Source organism: Anabrus simplex, chromosome 5 (genome assembly GCF_040414725.1).
Source record: "Anabrus simplex isolate iqAnaSimp1 chromosome 5, ASM4041472v1, whole genome shotgun sequence".
NCBI classification, from domain to species: domain Eukaryota; kingdom Metazoa; phylum Arthropoda; class Insecta; order Orthoptera; family Tettigoniidae; genus Anabrus; species Anabrus simplex.
Genome location: NC_090269.1, coordinates 97,150,779 through 97,173,951, shown reverse-complemented (window position 1 = coordinate 97,173,951; position 23,173 = coordinate 97,150,779). Strand labels below are relative to the sequence as shown.

The window sequence follows — 23,173 nt, the reverse complement described above, 5'->3', positions numbered from 1 at the left end:
TCGCGCGGTTTGATTGGTCCATTCTTCTTTGAAGGTACCGTAACTGGTGAGATGTATCTTCATATGCCGCAAACATCGATTCTACTTGCCAAGAGAAGTTTGGGAATGAAAGATTTTTTACCTACAACAAGATGGCACTCCGCTTCACTACCACAGAGATGTCAGAGCCTACTTGGATGAAAATCTACCTGGACGATGGATAGGTCGAAGAGGAGTTGTTGAGTACCCACCATGGTCTCCAGACCTTACATCTCTTGACTTCTACCTACAGGGGACCTTGAAAAATGAAGTTTATCAACAGAAGCCAGCTACACTGAATGAGGTACAAGAAACCATCGAGGCGTCCTGTGAGGCTATCACACCGGCAACACTGACAGCCGTAGTTTGGTCAGCAGTTCACCAGAATCGATGTTGTTTGACTGTCAGTAGGGGTCACTTTGAATACACAAAATAACCTTCCCCCCAGTGCAAGAATTGTAATGCTATGTCATTTTCTTCCATTAATATTGACTATCAGAGAGTATCTACATTTTTCTGGACCCCTCTGTAATTATGCCACATACTTACACCCCATGATCACCAGTGAATGTACTGCTGCAAAAGTCATTAAGACCTCCAAAATGCTGCAGAATTTGCAATGTCCTTTTTTTTTTTTTTTTTTTCTTTTTTCTTTTTTTTTTCTTTTTTTTTTCACACGAGCTGTTCTGTGAAAATTGTATAGTCCTTTAGGGTTGTATTGTGGTATTTTTATTCTAATTTTTCAGCAGATCAGTTTATCATGCTGCATTTTTATGAAACAGTCAAGTTTTGTAAGTCTCCTTTTGCAAATACAGTAGTTCTCATGTTTTCCTTGGTATTAATGTCAGAGGAGTTTCCTGGCCAACCTAGCACACACATATTGTTATCACTGAATAATTTTTTCACTTTCTTTGCATTGTGATAAGGAGCTAAGTATTGCTGGAAAATTCCATCACCATTTGGAAACCTTTTCTGCAATTCACAGAGAACTCTTCTTTGCATTATTTTAATGTGCTGGTCACTTTACATCATGCCATCAACTGGCATTAAGAGACCTAGACCTTCCTGTTTTAAATGTTATCATCCATTTCCCTCGTCCAGCTCCCTCTCGCCGGTTGGGAAGTTTTTAGCACCTTTCCATCTTCCTCCATTTGACCACAATTTTTCCTCCTTAACTGTGTTCCAATACAGACATCTTCCAATTATACTATTCTCGATTGATTTCAGCCACCTTAGTCTGGGTCTCCCTCTTGCTCACTCTCCTCCTATCTGAGTTTCATCATCTGCTTCAGCATTCTTCTCTCATCCATCCTCTTAACCATCCAAACCATCTAAGATTATCTCTCTCCATTCTGTCGAAAAGCTTTTCCATGCCGATTTCCTTCCTGACATCCTCATTTCTCACTCTGTCCTTTTTGGTCTTTCCTAACATACTTCTTAAAAATTTCATTTCACTGGCCTGGATTTTATTCTCCTGTCTTTTTGTCAGTGTCGAGGTCTCCACTGCATATGTCAGTATTGGGCGGTCGTACATCTTATACATCACCTCTTTACACTCATTGGCACTTCCCTCCTCCGCACAAGGTTTCTCACACTGATAAAATGCATTTCACTGTTGAATCCTTTTACTGATCTCCGTGTCTAGCCTTGCATCCTACATCAGTTTGCTTTCCAAGTACTTTAGAAGCTGTCCAGAATCTTGAGGTTTTGTCCCTTTATTCCTATAATTCCCTTCCCTTTCTTCTCTAGTGAAAACAATCTTCTTACCCTTTTCCACGCTGATTTTCATTCCATCGTTTTCAATCATCTCACTCATTGTCGAGTAGCCCTTGTATTTCCTGTCTGTTTGCTTCACACACTACAATATCATTGGCAAACAGCATTGCCTTTAGCTCCCTGTCCCCATATTTTACTTTTTTCTCCTTCACAATTTCATCCATAACTATTACGAATAACAGTGGTGACAGCGCACTTCCTTGTTGTAGTACAGTTCCATTCGAAAACCACTCTCTTCTCCCCAGATGTGTCTGGACACTGCTGCAACAATTTTTGTACATTGCTTTCACTTCACTTTCTATCACTTGTTTTTCTGATCCTTTCCATTGCGTTACTTTCCATATCTCTACTCTGGGTACACTATCATAAGCCTTTTCTAAATCAAAGAATGTTGTCACCATATCTCTTCCATATTTCCAACTTTTATCCATTAACTGCTCTATACTAAAGATGGGATCTAGTGTTGTTCTTCCATTTCAAAAGCCATTTCGGTGAGGAAAAACAGTTATCAGTTAGCTTTTTTTTTTTCCTGGCACAGTTTCCCTTTTTCTTGGGTGAATAAGAGCCAGTTTGTCACTGAATAATTTAATATATTTAGCCCATGACACAAAATTTAGTAGCGCTCATAGAAAATGAGGAATCAGAAAAATTATCAGAAAGGAACCTTGTTCCTGTTAATTCATATGGGACTGTACAATCTTCAGCATTAAAGACGAGCACCTTAACCAGCTACTCTATACAGCTGTCATTGTGGTTTAATAGCTAGGTTTGAATTCCATCTCTTGTCAGGAATGGAGTGAATGAAGCCCCCATCTAGCGGCGAGGATAGGAACTGTGCCGGTTGCCGAAGCCTGTCGCACTCCTCTGGGGCAATGATTAATGAATGACAGATGAAATAAAATGATATTGGAGAGTGTTGCTGGAATGAAATATGACAGGGAAAACTGCAGTACTTGGAGAAAAACCTGTCCTGCCTCTGCTTTGTCCAGCACAAATCTCACATGGAGTGACCGGGATTCGAACCCAGTTGTGAGAGGTCGACGCACTGCCGCCTAAGCCATGGAAGCTCTCCTCTTCAAATTCAGACAACACACCACACCACCACCCACCACAGAAACACATGATAGTAATTACATCCCTCCACATAGGGTTGGCGTCAGGAAGGACATCCGGCCGTAAAACAGGGCCAGAATTCACCGTTCACACCCGCGGCCCCCCACGTGGGAAAAGCGATGGAAGAAGTAGTGTGTTAAGATATGGTGATCGTTCTTGTCCTTTTGTGTTTTCATCTTTGTCCTTGTCTCCTTTTTGCATACTCTTATTCCACTTATATGTCTATATGACTTGATTTGAAACTTGTTTGTTCATTTCTATTCATTCTAATTCAAATTATATGTGTGTACCATTTAACCAGTTAATTATCTTTCTTCTTTTTCTTCAGTTGTTTTATCTTTGTTTTAGGAAGAGGCGTGCAGGTTGGCGTGGAATCTTCTGACTGGCCCTTACAGACTAGATCCTCAGCGCCTGTATGTCACCTATTTTGGTGGGGATGAAGTGCTTAACCTAAAACCTGATCTGGAAACCAGGGACATATGGAGAGCAATTGGGTTTGTGTTATATCACTTAAGTTTGTCATTTGAAGTTTGTTGATTTTGTGGTTTAGAACAGACTTTTTATACTGCCTGCCATTAGGATAAGATAATTAGATACCACTCCTGTTCTTCATCATCATCATCATCATCATCATCATCATCATCATCATCATCCATTTTCTCATGCTGGGTTGAGATGTTTTTGGCACCTTTCCATCTTCCTTTATCCTATCACCATTGTTCCTTCATGTACTCCAATCCAGGCTTCTTCTAATTGTACTATTCTTTATTGGTTTCAACCATCTTAGTCTCAGTCTCCCTCTTGCCTTTCCTCCTATCTGCATCTCCCTCATCTGCTTTGGCATCTTTCCTCTTCCATCCTTTTAACGTGTCTAAACCATCTAAGTTTACCCCTCTTCATTCTGTTGTAAAGCTTTTCCACTCTGATTTCTTTCCTGACTTCCTTATTTCTTACTCTGTATTTTTTTGTCAATTGTATCATATTACTTAAGAATTTAATTTGACTAGCCTATATTTTATCTCCTGTCTTTTTGTAAGTGACCAAGTCTCCACTGCATATGTCAGTATTAGGCAGTAGTACATCTTATTCATCACCTCTTTCCACTTCCTTCCCCCACACCAGGTTTCTCACACTCTGGTATATTGCTTTTCCCTGTTGAATCCATTCAGTGATCTCTATGTCCAGTCGTGCATCCTGTATCAGTTCACTTTTCAGCTACTTGAAGCTCTGTGATATTTGAAGGTTTTGTCCCTTTATTTTCATAAATCTGTTCCCTTCCCTTTCTCCCCTGTAGTCATACCATTGCCTTACTCTTTTCCATATTGATTTTCAATTCATAATTTTTAATAATGTCACTCAACATGCTGAGTTGTCCTTAATCTCTGTTTGTTCCCCACCCTACAATATCATCCGCAAACAGCCACAGCATCATCCATAACCAGTATGAATAACAATTGGTGACAGCACACTTCCTTGTCGTAGTCCAAGACCACTCTCTCCTCCCCACATGTGCCTGGACACTTCTGCAACAAAATTTTTTGTGCATTAATAACACTTATTGCATCATTTGTTTACCAGATCCTTTCTGTAGCATAACTTTCCATACCTTTTCTCTGGGTGCACTATCACAAGTCTTTTGTAAATTGTAAGAGGCGACCAACAGGTGAATGAAAGTAACAAATTTGTTCTAGCCCACACCAGAAGACATAGTGCAGTGTAAACACTAGGTCTTGCCAGCAAAGGTGTACTGTGGAAATATTTATTGAAATTTTTATAATATTCAGCATATGTGTTCAGTCCAATTATTTGAAACAAGTTAACATGTGCCATTAAAACAATAACAACTGCACTGAATGCTGAGATAATAGTTGAAACTTAAAATGTTACTGTGGGAACATGCTCCAAGAACCATACGTTTTGACCAGTTTACTTATACGTCATCACAACAAAAGACGAGTGTAATTTACAATTGCAGACTAGGCACATACAAACCAGCTGATGTGTGTCAGTAGATTTACTGGCATGTAAAAGAACTCCTGCAGGACTAAATTCCAGCACATTGGCATCTCCAGAAACTGTAAAAATAGTTAGTGATATGTAAAATCCAATAACATTATTATTAAACCAACTGATGCAGGAACACAGTGTGCACATTTTGTAGAAGATTTTCAAACTGTCTACAAATTTGATGTCAGAATTGTAGTTTCAGTTTGAAGACCTGAAGTTAATTACACTCTCCTTTTGTATTGATGATGTGCAAGTAAGCTGGTCAAAACATATTGCCCTTCGAGCGCGTTCCCTGAGTAACGTTTAAATTTCGGCTATTATCTTGATATGTTGTTATTATTTTCACGGCACAAGGTAACTTGTTTCTTGGTCTCCTTCTATTTCTCCTACTCTCCATGACTTAAGTCCATTATCCACCTAGGTAACGAATCTTCCTTCATTCACCTCAAATTACCCCCACTGAAGCTGGTTTATACATACAGCTTCATCCATCAAGATTGGACTGAACACACATGGGCTGGATATTATAAAATTGCAGCATGGCTGGGTTGTGCTAAATGCAGCGACGCTGCAGCTCATTCATTCAGCTAACTAGAGTGCTATATGACTGTATGTTTTAAAAGTGTTTGAGTAAACACAGATCAGACTGCAGTTCTGATTACGTCGCACAAATAGATGAATAGACCTAGCTTCGTGTCCAACTCGCGCATTGCAAGCATGCATCAGTCATGCTATGTCTGTGTTTTGTAGTTAATGTCCGCCGGCGTAATGGTTAGCACAATTAGTTGCTGATTTTGGGGGTCTGACTTTGATTCCTGGTACCGTACTGCCAGAGATTTACAAATGGCAGGAAGGTTGACATGCGGTAAAAGCGGTACATGTAACTCCCCTGCACTGGGGTGGGTCTAAAAAGAGCTTCACCACCTCAGGATGAGGAAATGAGTTTACCTTAGTTGAGAAATATTCACGGTTGTTGCTATTTATACAGCAGGCGAGATCATTAACAAAGTGGTCGTTTAATATCTCGTAACTCGGGCCAGTATAGATACCGGAATATATTTGGAGAGAAATAAGTTTAAAACGTGATAAAAGCTATCCAATTAAAACAATTGTTTTACTCGCCAACGTACCTAACAAATAATAATAATTATTATTTTATGTCCCCACGTACTTTAAACAATTTTCGGAGATGCCAAATAAAACATACTGGGGTATGCGTTAATAAAAAAAGAGACAACGAAAGTACGAAATTAAACATTATGATAATAAAATGCATTACCGCCACACCTGTAGATATCTATAAAAGCGGTATATTTTCCTGTTACGTATTTTAATTTTTTCCCTCAAACTTTTGGCACTATCGTCTGTGGCACGGCACTATCAGGGCGATAACATACCTAACCTAAACAATGTGGTCTGTCTTATATCATGAACAGCTGTTTACACAAATCCTGATGTGATAAATGTAGAGAACAAGCATGAAATGTACTTAAAAATAAGGGTCTGTGTTTCAATAGCCACAGTTATCAAAAGAATGTTTCCAGTTACTATGTATTACATTCGGAAGTACAACTCTTAACATACACTAGTTATCAGCTGATGGTTTAGCATGCCTTCTACAGCTCTTCTTTATTTGGAAGGAGTGGCTTCTGCTACATATACACCAACTGGGAATATCAGAGGCCATCTGGGAATAGAGTTACACTGTTTAGACTCTATAGTCGGGAACAAAATTATTTTTAAAAGGTTCGTAAAGATGCGACCTCGTATGCTCCTGATTGCAGTACATGGCTCAAAGAGAGTGAAGCATGGCTGACACGAGAGATAGCAGTGAAGATGACGTCGCTTACAATGCCGACACGCCGGTAGCAAGGCAGGGAAGTGGGTGGTGCAAGGCGGTAATTCAAATGAAAGCAGTGATCAGGTTTACTGTGTGCTAGGTCTACTGCTGAACTGACAGAGACAAATGACTGGCCATTAAGTTCTTTTGTATTCTCAAAACATGTACAGTGTTTAGCCATGAAATACTGTAAATACTGTAATTTTAAAAATTTAATAGTATTGACAGGGATGATTTAGATATAAATAACCGTGGTTTTCAGTGGTGAATAGATTGAAGTCAATACAGACCAAAACAAATTAAACCACAATGGTTAATTTAATAAATTCAGCAGAGTACTGTTCATGAAAAGTGAGAAACTGTGCGATTTCTCATTTGATAGAGCATTTCATTTGGTAGCATTGCTATTAAATGCATCATTCCATATGGTTACTATTATATTTTGACAAGAATGTTGATGTTAGTGAGAAGAGCAAAACAGTGGTGATGACAAGAGAAGAAAGAGAAGGAAAACCTTGAGGTTGATGGATACTTCAAATATTTGGGAAGTGAAATAATGCAAGATGCCAGGTTGGATAAGGAGATCACTAGAAGAGTACAAGTGGGAAATACGTTCTACTAGAATGTAAGGAACCTGGTGTGGAATAAAGAAGTTCCTATGAAATGTAAATAGGTAATGTACAAACTGTCCTATATTAACGTATGTATCAGAGACTTGGACTTTGATAGCAAGAAATGAGAATAAAATTCAGGCCAGTGAGATGAAGTTCCTGAGGAGTATGTTAGGGAAGACAAGGGGAGACAGAGTACGAAATGTTGAGGTCAGAACAGAGATAGGGGTAGAAAAACTGAGTGATAGGATGGAGAAGAATAAATTGAGATGGTTTGGACATGGTATGAGAATGCAGGAGGGAAGGATACCAAAACAAATGTTGGAGGCCAAGATGGGAGGAAAGAGAGGCAGAGCAAGATGGATGGACTCTGTCAAGAACATTATAAGAAAACAAAGAATAGACTGGAATACAATTACTGAAGAGGAGTGATAGAAGGAGAGGCAATGGTGGAGAAGAGCCATCAACACCTCGACCTGGCAGGACTGGACAAGGGGAAATGAAAATGATGATTATGACTGATGCCTCAGTTCAGTTTAATGTTTGTGTGTTTTACAGGAAGATAGATGGGAGGAGTTTAATTAAACTTGGCATTTCAGTTTAGAATAAGGTCGAGTATGATGTTAGCTATAAGTTGTTAAAAAATTTCACCAGGAGGGAGTGCTTCTGAAGCGGCTTAAAGCATGAAACTCTATTTATTTCTCTTATATTTGGTTTCATATGAAAATAGCTAATGCAATTTTTTGTTCTATACCTTTTTCCGATACTACCAAAAATAAGGAGAATATCAGTGGCAGTCGAGTGAAATTTTAAGTTCAAGAGCTGGCAACTAACTCTCTAGACTATAAAGGCAGTTGCTGTTTGTACATCTGTCACTATTCTGTGAATTTTAACCCAATTATTGGCTTCTTTTTATACAGGAAGGAAGAGATCAAGTCAAGATAAGCAATAATAAAAAAGAGTACGAAACTGCAACGTGCCACGGAGAGTAAGGAAGGAACTATGTCACCACAAGCCGCTGACGGTGAGGCGCATATCCCCTAATGTACCTCAAAATATGGTGGGGAAAATATGAAGTGTGGACAAAAGCGTATTCATTCACATCTAAGTGGTTGTCCCACCAAATATGGGTACTACAGCTAGAATCTATTAAATTCTTTAATTCTATTTTATTCTTCTCTTTACAGTACTTCTACAGTTTAACACTATAACAATTTTATCTCATCCTTACTTGACTTTCAGCTCCCTTTACTCTCATCACCACTCCCTAGTCCATCCCATTTCCCTGAAGGTACCTCTCTACTGTATTACCTTTCTAAACCAACTTATATGTACAATTGCTGTTCAAGTGAAGGCCAACTGAGCATAGATCCATATCTGCTGCTCACCCATTAGGATGTACAAATCTCACTCCCTATTTTCCACATACTTACGCCATAGAGTCATTTAAGTCCCCAATCACCCTCCAGTCCGTTTCCCTCCTACACAGTATCTCACTGTCCTTTGGTTGGGATGATCTCATTGAAACCTGACAGTTAAGTATAAAATACCTTTGGGTGTAGTAAGCTCACTGTAACAACAGCCTATATGAACCATCAGAGTGGATCAGGATAATGAGTTAAGGAGCATTCCGAAACGATGCACATCTCTTGCAATTTTTGTTGGTTCCCTCAGATTCTCTATGCTCACATTGTATTACATTTGAGAAATGTTATGCTTCCTGCCTTTTACTGCTCGACCAGGTGAGTTGGCCATACGGTTAGAGGCGCGCGGCTGTGAGCTTGCATCTGGGAAATAGTGGATTCAAATTCTACTGTCGGCAGCCCTGAAGATGGTTTTCTGTGGTTTCCCCGTTTTCACACCAGGCAAATGCTGGGGCTGTACTGTAATTAGGGCCTATCCTATCGTCGCCATAAGACCTATCTGTGTCGGTGCGACGTAAAGCCACTAGCAAAAAAAAAATTACTGCTCGAGATGGAAAAAAAAATTAGGAAAAATAAAATGGCATCGCAACTAACCTATAACGCTTCGAGTAACTGGACAGCACACACTTTACGACAACACATAGAGAATTCACAATTAAGTATTTATTTATTTTCCACCTAGTCGATACAATGATTGCTTAAGGCAATTTTTAATGGTCAAAAGTGGTACATGTTTCGTATATTATCAACATCTTCAGCCACATAACACTGTTTAGATGAAAAATATATAAATTGACAAAGTAATGCTTTAGAGGAAGTGTCCTTAAAATTAATTAAAATTAATCGACTAGGTGGAAAATAAATAAATACACTGACTGACAGAGCAAATGCAACACCAAGAAGGAGCGGTTCGAAAGGGATGAAAGTTGGGGAAAAAACAGAGACGGCACGGACGAATAATTGTTTATTTCAAACCGATATGAAGGTTACACAATGCGCACAGCATCGACTCAGTAGGATGTAGGACCACCGCGAGCGGCGATGCACGCAGAAACACGTCGAGGTACAGAGTCAATAAGAGTGCGGATGGTGTCCTGAGGGATGGTTCTCCATTCTCTGTCAACCATTTGCCACAGTTGGTCGTCCGTACGAGGCTGGGGCAGAGTTTGCAAACGGCGTCCAATGAGATCCCACACGTGTTCGATTGGTGAGAGATCCGGAGAGTACGCTGGCCACGGAAGCATCTGTACACCTCGTAGAGCCTGTTGGGAGATGTGAGCAGTGTGTGGGCGGGCATTATCCTGCTGAAACAGAGCATTGGGCAGCCCCTGAAGGTACGGGAGTGCCACCGGCCGCAGCACATGCTGCACGTAGCGGTGGGCATTTAACGTGCCTTGAATACGCACTAGAGGTGACGTGGAATCATACGCAATAACGCCCCAAACCATGATGCCGCGTTGTCTAGCGGTAGGGCGCTCGACAGTTACTGCCGGATTTGACCTTTCTCCACGCCGACGCCACACTTGTCTGCGGTGACTATCACTGACAGAACAGAAGCGTGACTCATCGGAGAACACGACGTTCCGCCATTCCCTCATCCAAGTCGCTCTAGCCCGGCGCCATGCCAGGCGTGCACGTCTATGCTGTGGAGTCAATGGTAGTCTTCTGAGTGGACGCCGGGAGTGCAGGCCTCCTTCAACCAATCGACGGGAAATTGTTCTGGTCGATATTGGAACAGCCAGGGTGTCTTGCACATGCTGAAGAATGGCGGTTGACGTGGCGTGCGGGGCTGCCACCGCTTGGCGGCGGATGCGCCGATCCTCGCGTGCTGACGTCACTCGGGCTGCGCCTGGACCCCTCGCACGTGCCACATGTCCCTGCGCCAACCATCTTCGCCACAGGCGCTGCACCGTGGACACATCCCTATGGGTATCGGCTGCGATTTGACGAAGCGACCTACCTGCCCTTCTCAGCCCGATCACCATACCCCTCGTAAAGTCGTCTGTCTGCTGGAAATGCCTCCGTTGACGGCGGCCTGGCATTCTTAGCTATACACGTGTCCTGTGGCACACGACAACACGTTCTACAATGACTGTCGGCTGAGAAATCACGGTACGAAGTGGGCCATTCGCCAACGCCGTGTCCCATTTATCGTTCGCTACGTGCGCAGCACAGCGGCGCATTTCACATCATGAGCATACCTCAGTGACGTCAGTCTACCCTGCAATTGGCATAAAGGTCTGACCACTCCTTCTTGGTGTTGCATTTGCTCTGTCAGTCAGTGTACTTAATTGTGAATCTATTGAAGTGCGATACGGACCATGAAGCTGATTTTATGTAACACATAGAGAAAACTAGCGGGTTACAAATATCAGAGGAAGCTACACAAACCGCATGACAAACTCTGATGAGTGGGTTGCCTACCCAACAAATTTATGCAAAATGCATGATGGGTTGCCTACCCAGCAAATTAATTTTTTTATATTATATCATTAACAGAGAAAGAAAATTTATTGTGTGTTTGATAATTCTATAGCCATTCTAAGAAAGATAACCAGATTAAAACAGTATTACACAATATTTTAACTACCTGCTGGTACCCTTCTCGTAGTCATTGGATGAGCAGAATTACAAAGGCAGTGTAGTGTCAACAGTTATTTACATTGGACCTTTATTTGAGGTAAGTACTGTAATAGGACTAAGATTAAAATACACTATAAATTAATATGCATTTGTGGACCATTTACGTCATTTTCCAGAGCGCTTTTACATATATAAGTTTTCCCCCACAATTTACACTCCCCCCTCCCCGTTCACACCAGTATTCCTTGGGTTCCTTGAAAAATGTAAAAGTGGGGTAATACTGTATTTTTAAAATCTTCAGTAGTGACTGGTAAAATAGATTTGTTATTTCAAAATGCTTCTTAGCTGAATTACCTTGCATATGACTTCGTACTTTTGAGGACGTTTTTGGTGCTCTAACTCTTGTGCTATTGAATTTCGCAGGGTATCACCAGACCACATCCTTCCTTTTGGCTGTTCTGACAACTTATGGGAAATGGGTTCTAGTGGACCATGTGGCCCTTGCACCGAGATTCACTTTGATCACATTGAAGGACGTTGTGGAGCAGCATCCAGGGTGAACCAAGGCCATGATGATCTGACTGAGATCTGGAATCTTGTCTTCATACAGTACAATAGGTATGATTTGATTTTATCTAATTTTGTGAGATTCGTGATGTTATCCACAAAAAATCTCTAGCCATTTAACCTACTGGACACCAAAATATACATAACTGTACATACATACATACATACATACATACATACATACATTATCATTGTAAGACTGTTATGCCTTTCAGCGTTCAGTCTGCAAGCTGCTGTGAATTTACTAAATGTCACCACAATCTTCGATTTGCAACTAGTGTTGTGGCCTCATTTAGTTCTATACCTGTTATCTTTAAATCGTTAGACTGAGTCTAACCATCATCGTCTTTGTCTACCTCTACTTCTCTTACCCTCCATAACAGAGTCCATTATTCTCCTAGGTAACCTATCCACATAACTGTGTCCATACTAAAATTGGTAGTATAATGTCTATACTGTATGTTGCACCATTTGTGTGATTATGTCTACAAGTGTCCTGAGCTGCCAATAGAGTCTAATACGAATTGTAAAAGCTTTTATTAACCCTCTTGCACTTGGTGCACCAATATATTGATTCTGTTATAGCTGTTTTGGTCTGATGCTGAGAAGAATGTAGAACAACTGGAATTGGTATAAAGAGAGACCCTTTATTTGAAGACGGCAGTGTGTCAGGATGCAGAGTTTGTTCTTGTCCATTCGTGTTTTCATCGTTGTCCTTGTCTTCTCTTTCTCTTGCTAGCGAGTGAGTTGGTCGTGCGGTTAGAGGTGTGCAGCTGTGAGCTTGCATTCCGGAGGATAATGTATTCGAACCCTGTGGTTGGCAGCCCTGAAGATGGTTTTCCGTGGGAATCAACATCTATATCATCTGATGGCCAGGCAGGCATCAATTTTTGGAAATGAGACATAGTGTCTCATAATGCATTGGCACTGCTGGTGGCTTCAAGTAGCCTATGCAGTGGCCTCCACGGTATGCACTAGCCTTGCATCTTGGTAGGTGTGCTAAGTACCAACTGATGAGCCCAACTTAAAAAAAAAAATTCAAAAGAGGCACCTGAGCCAAGGCTCATAATGGTGCAGTACAATTAATTACATTTGGCAACAAAGATGAGATTTGAGAACATCATCTTCTAGGACAAAAATATAATATACTGTACAGTGAATAATACCGTATTTACGTGAATAATACCTGCATATTTTTTTAAAAAAAATTGAGATACGAAATTGGGGTGCAAGTTTTATTTGACTCAATCTTGGCATTTTTTTTCAAAATCAGCCTTCCTCAAGTTAGGGTGCAGGGATTATTCGCAAAAATACAGTAATAATATTAATTACATTTGGCAACAAAGGTGAGATTTGAGAACATCAGCTTCTAGGACAGAAATATAATATACTGTACAATGAATAATAATAAAAATAATAATAATAATAATATTAAGGTACCCTAGTGATAGAAACCAAATATGAACAGCAGTGATATAGTATATTAAATCAGTACTGTATAGGCTTGGCATTTTTACTTTTAGAAAATTCACAAGCTTAGTTTTAAAGATGGGTAAGTTAGCGGCTTCTCGAATATGCTCAGGAAGGCTATTGAAAAACTTTGCGGAGAAATGCCATAAAGAATTAGTGCCATACTCAGTAGACTTTGATGATTTACAGTGAATTTTGGTAGATCCTCTTGTACTATATGATTGTATATCAGAATTCACGTTGCAAAGTGTGCTTGAATGAGTTTGTCCATTTTTCAATTTATACAACATAATAGCTGAAGCTTTTTTTACGAAGACCATCTAGTGATAGCACATTACAATACTGGTAGACCTTCATGGTTGGTGTTAAGGTGGGTAAGTTGAAGAGTATTTTCAGTGCTGTTTTCTGTAAGATACTGATCTTTCCAAATTGTTCTGTACTGCAACATGCCCAGATATGAATCACGTAATTCAGGTGGCTTTCAATTAGTGCATGGTAAATACTCTTCAACAGTCCACGAGGGCGAAATGCAGGCAACCAAGAATGAGTTAGCTGGAAAATTTATAATGTCCAATAACAGACCATTATATTGGTATTATCTGGAATCCATGCAAACATATTTATGGATCACCTTGAGACTAACAAGATAATAAATAAAATCAATGGTTTACAGCTTTGGCTAAGATACGTCGATGACACATTTGCCATCATCGACACACACTGCAATAATAGTGATAACATTTTAAAGACCCTAAATGACGTTGACTACAATATCAGGTTTACTAAAGAAGACGAAATCAACAAGTCTTTAAACTTCTTGGACTTAACCTTGACCAGAGCCAATGATAATTTTATTTTCCAAATTTACAGAAAGCCCTCCGCTGCTCCTTTGACAATAAAGAATGAATCTTTACACCCTCAATCTCATAAACAAGCAACTTTTTACAGTTTAGTTTATCGGGCATTGAGTTTGAATACAGTAGAAGTCCGTTATAGCGAGAATTCACAACAGCGAAAAATTTACTCGCTATAGCGGATTGTCATTATATCCGATTTTTGTATAAAAGTCGGAAAAAACCCATACACATTAAAATTCGGTATGAAACGCCAATCAGTTTGTTCAAAACTTGCGTTTCCGCTGATGATATCCACATTATGGCTTACTTGTTATTTTTTGAAATCTGATACTACGTGAAAGTGTATGTTTAATTTCATTCCGAAAAAAATATAGTACTGTACTTCTCTGAATCCAAGACAATCCCCACTTTTTCCTTCAAAAAATTTAAATCGGGCTCAAAAGGTATTTTGTAGAATCATATGAATGCCTTTGTTGTACAGTAGGCCTACGCATTTCAGACTATTTTTAGACGCTGAACATTGGCTTCTGTCATGCCGTAATTTTTTTTACGGCTGCACAATTATTCTTTATTTCCATGGGTTTAACGGCCATTAACTTATAATTGGCATAATAATACCGAAGGGAACCCGTTGAAAATTTGCCGGCAATACCTATTCCATGCGGCTCTACAACACGACGATCCATCAGGAAATTATTCTTGCTGTTTATAAAACTGTTACTTTTACTCAGCATCAGATATAACCGGCTACCACTACACGCACAACTTGCTTGCCGCCTAGCGATGTACAGGCCTAATCGCGGACGTTGAAAGTCAACGAACGAGTTTATTGTGCCACGGTATGCCCATTCCGCCCTTGCGATTTTCCTGCACATTCCTCACAATTTCATTTTCGACTTCTTCAAAGCGTCCTTGTTGCGGATCACTGAATGCATTTGTTGTACAGTACACATTTCTTTTAGCTCTTTGTCTTCACGCTAACGCCAAATATTGGCTTTAGTTAGGCCTATGCCGTATTTTCTTGCGTCTGCACAATTACTTTACATTTTCCAAAGTTTAATAACCATTAACTTAAAATTGGCATCATAACATCGACGAGAACCCGTTGAAAATTTGCCGGCAATACCTTTTCCACGTATCTTTACAATACGACTATCCATCACGAAAATATTCCTGCTGTCTATAAAACTTTATTTTACTAAGCGTCAAGAACAATAGACGCGTTATAACTCTTCCACTGAGTAGTCGGCCTGTCTAAGAATTCGAAGGCTTGCATGTTTTGATACCATTCTGCAGATTTGAGAAATGTTTTTGTAGAGGCTAATAGAACGTCATTCTTTCTCTCTTCACTATTTCCCGAGATCCAGTGACGTTACTCACAGGCACTGTACAATCGGTTGTCGTGGCTAGCGGTGTATATTAAAGACAGTTAAAATTGAAATAATAAATAAAGAGGTTCAACCTATTCAATACAAAAGAATAAGAAATGCAGTGATTACATTCTTATTTAATAATAAGTAGAAGTGGTACCGGTTTCGAACCTAGTTCAGGTCATCATCAGCCGATTAAAACATGAAAAACAATGCATAGGAAAAACGTTAATAAAAGATCAAGTTCACTCCGGATCAGTAGAAGAGGCAATATAAAAATGACGGGGGTAGACACTGTAAAATTCAGAAGAAGTAAAATGTAAGTCACTTAAAAGAAACAGTGCATAATTTTCTGAACAGCAGTATGGCACACGCAGTGTTAGGCAAAGTCTTATAATGTTTATGAAAAACGGAGAATGGTTAAATGAGCTAGCTTGTATACACTCAGGCACAGTCATTACACAATCGAACACATATGAAGATGCATAAACGTGCTGAAGCTGAAGATGAGTAGATCAATTGAAATAACTTGCCAGCTCCCGGTGATCAGCGCGATATAATCAATATCAGGCACTGTGGTTTCAAACGCCAACGTAAAATGAAGAATAGCTTAATGATCCAGTATTTGCTTCAGTCGCAGGAATGTAAGTATATATAGATACATATAATATAATTCAATATAATTGAATAAGTAATTATGATCCTGTAGAATTTTTGGAACAGTTGACGTGAAAAAAATATAGTAAAAAGCGCAATACCAGAAACAAATGAAAACATATATGCACAGTGCGCTATTTTTTAAAATGTAAAAAATTCAGGTCGTGATTGAAGTAGTCAAAGTCAGCGCAAGGCAAGAGTTAAACTTGAATGAGAAGAATCGAAATGAAGGTGGCATTGTAGTTGTTTTTTTTTTTTTTTTTTTTAAGTGAACAGAAAAGATAGAATAAATTAATAGAGGAAGAGGAATAGTGGAATACGAGAAGAATAAAAGAGATTGAAGTTAAACGGGGTTGAAGAAGGGTAAGATAGGGGAATGAAGGAGGGGTTGGTTAGGGTCGGTTAGGAGGGTCGGTTATTGGAGGTAGAAAATGTGGGTAGGAACTTTGTAAGGCATGGAAAATAGAATTGGAGTTTTGAAATTTAGAATTTTTGAGAAGAAGAATTAGGAAGTCGAAAAGGATGTTGGGTTTTTCAGAAATGTCGTTTAAATTGAAATTAGGGTTGAAGTATTGGTCAAGGTGAATAGAGCAATTTTCAGTAGTGTTTAAGAGGGGGCCTTTGTTAATGATTTTAAGTATTTTCATGTCTTTTTCAATATTGGTGAAATTATGCTTGGAGTCTTGTATGTGTTGTCCTATGGCGGAAAATCTGTTGTATTTAATGGCGTTGATATGTTCAGAGTATCTGATATTGAAGTTGCGGCCGGTTTGTCCGATGTAGGAGGAGCTGCAGTTGTTACATTTGAATCTGTATACTCCAGATTTAGAAAAAGCATTAGATTTATTTAGTGATTTAGAGTTGTGTAAAATATCAAAATTTCTATTGTTAGTTCTAAAAGAAATTTTCATGTTGTGTTTTTTAAAACATTAGTTATTTTATAAGCATCTTGAGTGAAAGTGAAAGTGGAAAATGTAGTTGGTTTTGTTATGTCTTTAGATAACGTGGTTTTAGGACGGTGTTTGAATTTATTGATGATACGGTTTATGAAGGAGTTGTTAAAGCCATTGAATTTAGCGATGTTACGGATGGTGTTCAATTCATTATTTAAATCTTTTTTAGACGTAGGGGTGTTGAAGGCACGAAAAATTAAGCTGTTATAAGTAGCGCGTTTATGTGCTTGAAGGTGCGAAGAATCTTGTGGTATTGTGGTTGCTGTTTGGGTTGGTTTTCTGAATATTTTGTAAGATAAAGAAGAAGGATGTCTAGTGATAGTTAAGTCTAGAAATTTAAGAGTTTGGTTGTGTTCTGATTCGAGGGTGAATTTAATGTTAGAATCTATGGGCCGATTGCAGAAACGGTATTTAGACAATGTCTACGGTTAAACAATGTCTAAGCATGGCTGCCGCATTGCAGAGACGTTATTTATCACTTAGACACTGTCTAAAACCGATGTTCAACCGGTCATATTTAAACACTGCCGAGAGCACTGTTTAACCTCATATGAGAGGAGTGAATCACAATCAGAGGTTATGTACCATGAAATATGTAATTTTTATTATCATGTTGTGACGATTCCAGGAAGAAAAGTTAGTCCGACGGCCTCTCTGCGGGTCGCCCGCTGCTAATTCGCAGCTATTCGTTTGACATGCACGGGGAGATAATCATAAAATAAGGTTTCGCTTTACGAAAGACTAGTTTCTTGAGACTGACAAAGTGACAGTCCGGTAACTGTCAACTTGAATACAACCGATATATTTTATTATGTACATGGGGTAATTTCCATGGAATTATAGGTCACTTCGACTACATACATAACAGAATTACGTGTCCCGATCGTCTGAGGGCTGTCACATACATCAACCGGGAGGGATTCACATATATTTACTGCCAAGTAAACACACATAACAGTGAAAACTAAAATTAGGTTGTATGGGATTCATATATAATAAATATATATTAGTATAAGTTTTCGGCAACTATCAGATAGGAAAAGGCAAGTGGTTGTGATTATCGTTTACAGAGGACTGGGGAAGAAGAGCCGTGGCCATAATAACAGCCCAAGTAGATGTGCCTAGTGTAAAAATAGGGAAACTACGGAAAACAATCTTCACGGCTGTCGATGATGCGTTTCGAACCTACGATCTCCAGAATGCAAGCTACATCTATATGGCCCGTACAACACACTCGGTTACACATTACTATTGCTTATTTTCCCTTCGTCGAAGCTACCGTATTTATGAGTAGATTACACTCACTGTAACAACGCTATAATGAAAGCTACACTTCCCCGTACGGTGGCGTGTCGCTTTAGTGTCAATAATATTATGAGATTTAATTTCCACCGAAAGCGATACTCTTATCTGTGGGCAAGTTATGCTCAGCCATATTTGAGTAATGTGTAGGAAGACAAACAGCTGACTGGCGTTCGGCGCGCGCACCGACGAATTTCATTGGTTGCGACAAGCAAAGAGTTGCATGAGATACTTCAGTCTCCATTTTCAAACCAAAATTGAAACTTTAAGGGATGTCTAGTTAAACATCGACTGAACATTGTTTATGCAATGGAAGATCGTGAACGATTTAGATGTTGTTTAGGTAGACGATGACTAAGGCTTAAAATTAGTCATCGTTTCTGCAATCGGCCCTATGTTGTTGAGAGGCGGTCGTTTATTATCAACGAGTTTTGTGTATGCGTGCACGTGCGGGGGTGAAAAGAAGCAGTGTAGTTACCGCGGTAGGTGCCAGTGGTATCCATTAACTTACTGTTAGGCCACGAATGCAAGGCAACCCTTGAGTTCTCGCATGAGATTCTGAGAGAGAAAAAACGTCGTCTTGGATTAGGAGAGATTCGGTATCACTCCAGAGGTTTCTGTGGCAAACACTTCCGTTTTCTTCTTCAAACGGCGTCACCTAACGTAACCGTATATGTATCATGAAAACATAGTTGAAACACACGTAGAGAAATGATAACCTCCTCGCTATAAATTTACATGTAAATAGCTTTTCCAAAATTTAACTAGACGCGAGAAGATATGAACTATCCTCTGAAATCAGTGACGTACTCTGTCATATCTTGAGATGTATCACGTTCTTACTTAATTTCCGTACGTAACATTAAAATTAAGATATCGTTTACCTCATTCTTAATTTTAACGAGTTAACAACTGCTATCGGCCTCGTTATTTACGCATTTATTACGAAAAAGTGTTACCCTCTTTTTTTTTTTTTTTTAGAATAGTGGTCGACAGGTATTACTAATCGACTCCAACATTGCCTTCGAATGTCAACAAGAGAGCTCGCTAATGCACACAGTGAGAAAACTATATCAAATACAGTGGAGACAATGCGCGACACTCAGCGAGATATCGAGGGACAGCTATTAGAGCTCTCTCTAGCGGGTAGACCTGAGAACTACTGATTCTGTCATAAGAGCAGGTGTATTTGTGTGTGAAGTTTTTGGTGTTATTTATGTGTTTTCAGTGAGTTGACGTAATTAAATAGTAGCGTGTGTCATTCCTTGATATCTCCTCTCAACATGAGGGGAAAGGTATGTGCTGTGTTTGGCTGCAGTAACTATGAGTTAGAGAGGAATGCGCGGTCTTTCTTCCGTTTGCCTCGTGACAAGAAAATGTAAGTAATATTGTGTTCGCATATATATTCCTCCAGGGACAAAGATATTTTTATAGTACTTCATAATCTTCTGACCTGCTCGACCCATATTTTAACTGGCTTAAAATATGATATGCGTATTTTATTGTATAGTGCAGCAGTTAACCGTCAATACCGATGTGTTGGTGTAGGTGTGATCTGTGGGTTTTGAAATGTCACAAAAGTGATTTGGATAAAGTGTACAAGAAAGAAGGGACGTTACGCTTATATAAGAATTATAAGATCTGTTCAGATCATTTCCAAGTCAGCGACTTTAAAAATCCTCGACTATACAGCCAAGGGTATGTTACATTTTTACTCTAATTGTACGAAAATATTCCTCAAAGCATTACTATCGACAACATTTTCATACTTTCCTTTCTTTTATCCCTCTTCCCAGATTAAAGACAGGATTTTATAGATTTTCTTTCTGTTAGGAGGCTTCATGTTAAGAGGAAAATTGTCCAGCTTTTAAATGTTAATTCAATGCATCATGTGTGTAAGGAATGTGCTGATATTTTTGACAAGTGTCTTAATGTGATGATACAGTGCTTTTTTAATGAGAAAAAAGACAAATCTAATCGTAATAGTTCAGGCAGGAATGCTAAAGCCTAAAAAGTAATGCATAAATGAAAGATCAAGCCATTTCACAGCAGTCCATTTCACATCTTGTTTATATGTCTAATTTCAGTCTTTAAATAATAACCTTTTAAATAATTCTTCATTTCATTTATCCCGAATTGCTTTAGCAACTTCGAAGTTAATATCTCAATAAAACTTTCTTTCTAGACGTAATTTATTTATCCATTTTCGTATTTGCATTTCCATTGATATTTGAATTTAGCGCGACTTTTCAGGTCAAGACACTAGGAGCGCCACCGTCCAATTGTCTCCCATTTTAACAAGGCTAAATCCGTAAGTGTCGCGTATTGTCTCTACTGTATTTGACTATACGCTCTATACTGTTCCGAAGATGATGGATCGCATTTTGTAGCAAACGTTTCAGTTTTCTTATTCAAACAGCATCACCTATCCTAACTTATCCATATTATACGTATGATGAAAACACACTTCAAGCGCCAGTAGAGAAATTATAACCTTCTCGCTATAAATGTTCATAATAGCTTTTCCGTAATTTATCCAGACGTGAGAAAATACAAACTAACCTCTGAAATCAATTATGCACTCTACCATACCTCGAGGTGTATCCAATTCTTACTAAATTGCGGTATTTAGCCTTAAAATTAAGCGGTCATTTAGTCAGCCTGTACTTTCAACGAGTTAACGTTATTTACGCATTTATTGTGAAATTGTCCTCTTTCATTTCGAATTTTCTTCACGGAACAGCAGTCGACGGGTATTTCTAATCGACTCCGAAATTGCCTTCGAATGTCAACGAAAAAACTTGCTAGGGGACATAAGGAGGATACGATACCGAAGGTAATCGATCGCGTGCAATATAATCGCTGGGGTGCATGATATCTGGAACGGAAAAAATCGCCTGCGTTTAATCGCTCGTAATAACGGATGCATCAGTGTTCGGTCACTCGTTGTAACCGAAGGACGACACACAGTTTAATATAGGAATTTTGAAGGGACAGAAAGATATTGTCGCTATAACGGAGTTCTCGTTATATGCCGTACACGCTATTGCAGACTTCTACTGTACATAAAAGAACTAGCAAAACTTAACGGCTATAAACTTAACCTGATCAATAAGATTATTGGTAAAATCAAATCAAAAAATGCTACAGATTTAAGTCCAGATAAGCCCAAAAGAATAAACATTGCCATCTTCATTTCACTAACCTGGCAATATACAGCATTACTAACCCGTTTAAGAAGCATAATATCAGAATTGCCTACCGAACCCGCAACACTAATCGGAACATATTCTTTAATTCCAACTCGGTAAATACTTTTCAGGACCAATTTTCGAACTCTGGTATTTACAGACTTAAATACCCGCAGTGTGAATTTTCTTATATCGGGCAAACTGGCCATAGTTTTAGAACTAGATACTTGGAACATTATAATGCCTTAAAGCATAAAAAATACTTTGCTATAAGCAACCACATGAGGGATTCTGGCCACAATTATTCTACAATTGATCAGGACCTCCACATTATTAAATATGTAAATAAAAGCAGCTTAATGACTGGATTGGAAAATACTTAAATTTTTTTGATCAATATTTTAATAATAATAATAATAATAATAATAATAATAATAATAATAATAATAATAATAATAATTTTTTTTTGCAAGGGAGTGTGGAAAATCTTTCATAATACGCTTGTGAGGGTCCGCACTCAACAAGTGTGTGGAGATTCTTACCCATTAAAAACCACACTCCCTTTTCCCACGACGTTTATCTCCGCCCTGGAAACCGCTCTCGCATTACTTCAGGACGGATGTCATGCTTAATGCATCTTGTGCTTCATCTTCCTTCTTCTGCTTTTCTTTCTGTCCTGTCATAATCATCCAGGTCCTTCTTCTTCTGACGCAGAATATTTTCTACGTAGACTGCCACCTGGTCCCAAGATTCTTGACTTCGTAGCATTACTGACATGATCCCTTCTGGCGTCAGTTCTTCCTGCATAACTTCTAAGCATCTTCTTTGTGGCAGCCAATGAACACACACAAAAAAAGTATGTAACACGTCATCGATATCACCGCAGTATATGCACACCGGACTAGTTGCTAGCCCTAGTCTATGAAGACATTTTCGGAAGTATCCATGACCGGTCAAGAACTGTGTGAGATAGTAGTTCACTTCACCATGATTTCGGTCAACCCATATGCCCAGAGAAGGTATCAGTCTTTTTGTCCATTTAGCTCTAGAATCATCTTCCCATCTTGTTTGCCATCGTTGCTTTCTGCGACTAAGAGGCAAAGCTTTTGCCCTCTTCCTTCCTAGCTCTTCTTGTGTGAGCCAAATTTCTTGTCTTTCGAAAGCCAACAAGTTAATAGGAGCTACTGCTGCTACTACTAGAATCGCAGGTTCTGATACTGTACGATATGTGTAAGCAATTCGTAAAGCTGTTCTCCGTTGTACAGCCGCAATTCTTGTCCGATATTTTGCAATTTTTAACGATTCTGCCCAGATTTCTGAACTGTATAGCAGTATCGATTGGACAGTTGACATGAGAAGCCGCCTTTTACTAGATTTCGGCCCTTTGATATTTCCCATGAGTCTACTCAGTGCAGTCATGGTTTTCGCTGCCTT

The 23,173-nt window shown here is 39.1% G+C and overlaps 1 protein-coding gene across 6 annotated transcripts in view; it reads left to right on the top strand.

Moving 5' to 3' along the window:
* The window catches only part of AlaRS-m (alanine--tRNA ligase, mitochondrial), a 202,115-nt gene that overhangs the window by 48,602 nt on the left and 130,340 nt on the right, over positions 1 to 23,173 (top strand). For all 6 annotated transcript variants that reach the window (XR_011018257.1, XM_067147031.2, XM_067147030.2 and 3 more), the window contains 2 exons: positions 3,256 to 3,401; positions 11,796 to 11,990. Coding sequence is in view for 5 of the 6 variants with exons in the window: in XM_067147031.2 (XP_067003132.2) it covers positions 3,256 to 3,401; positions 11,796 to 11,990 (341 nt within the window). In the remaining variant the exon portion in view is untranslated. The remainder of the gene's footprint in view (positions 1 to 3,255; positions 3,402 to 11,795; positions 11,991 to 23,173) is intronic.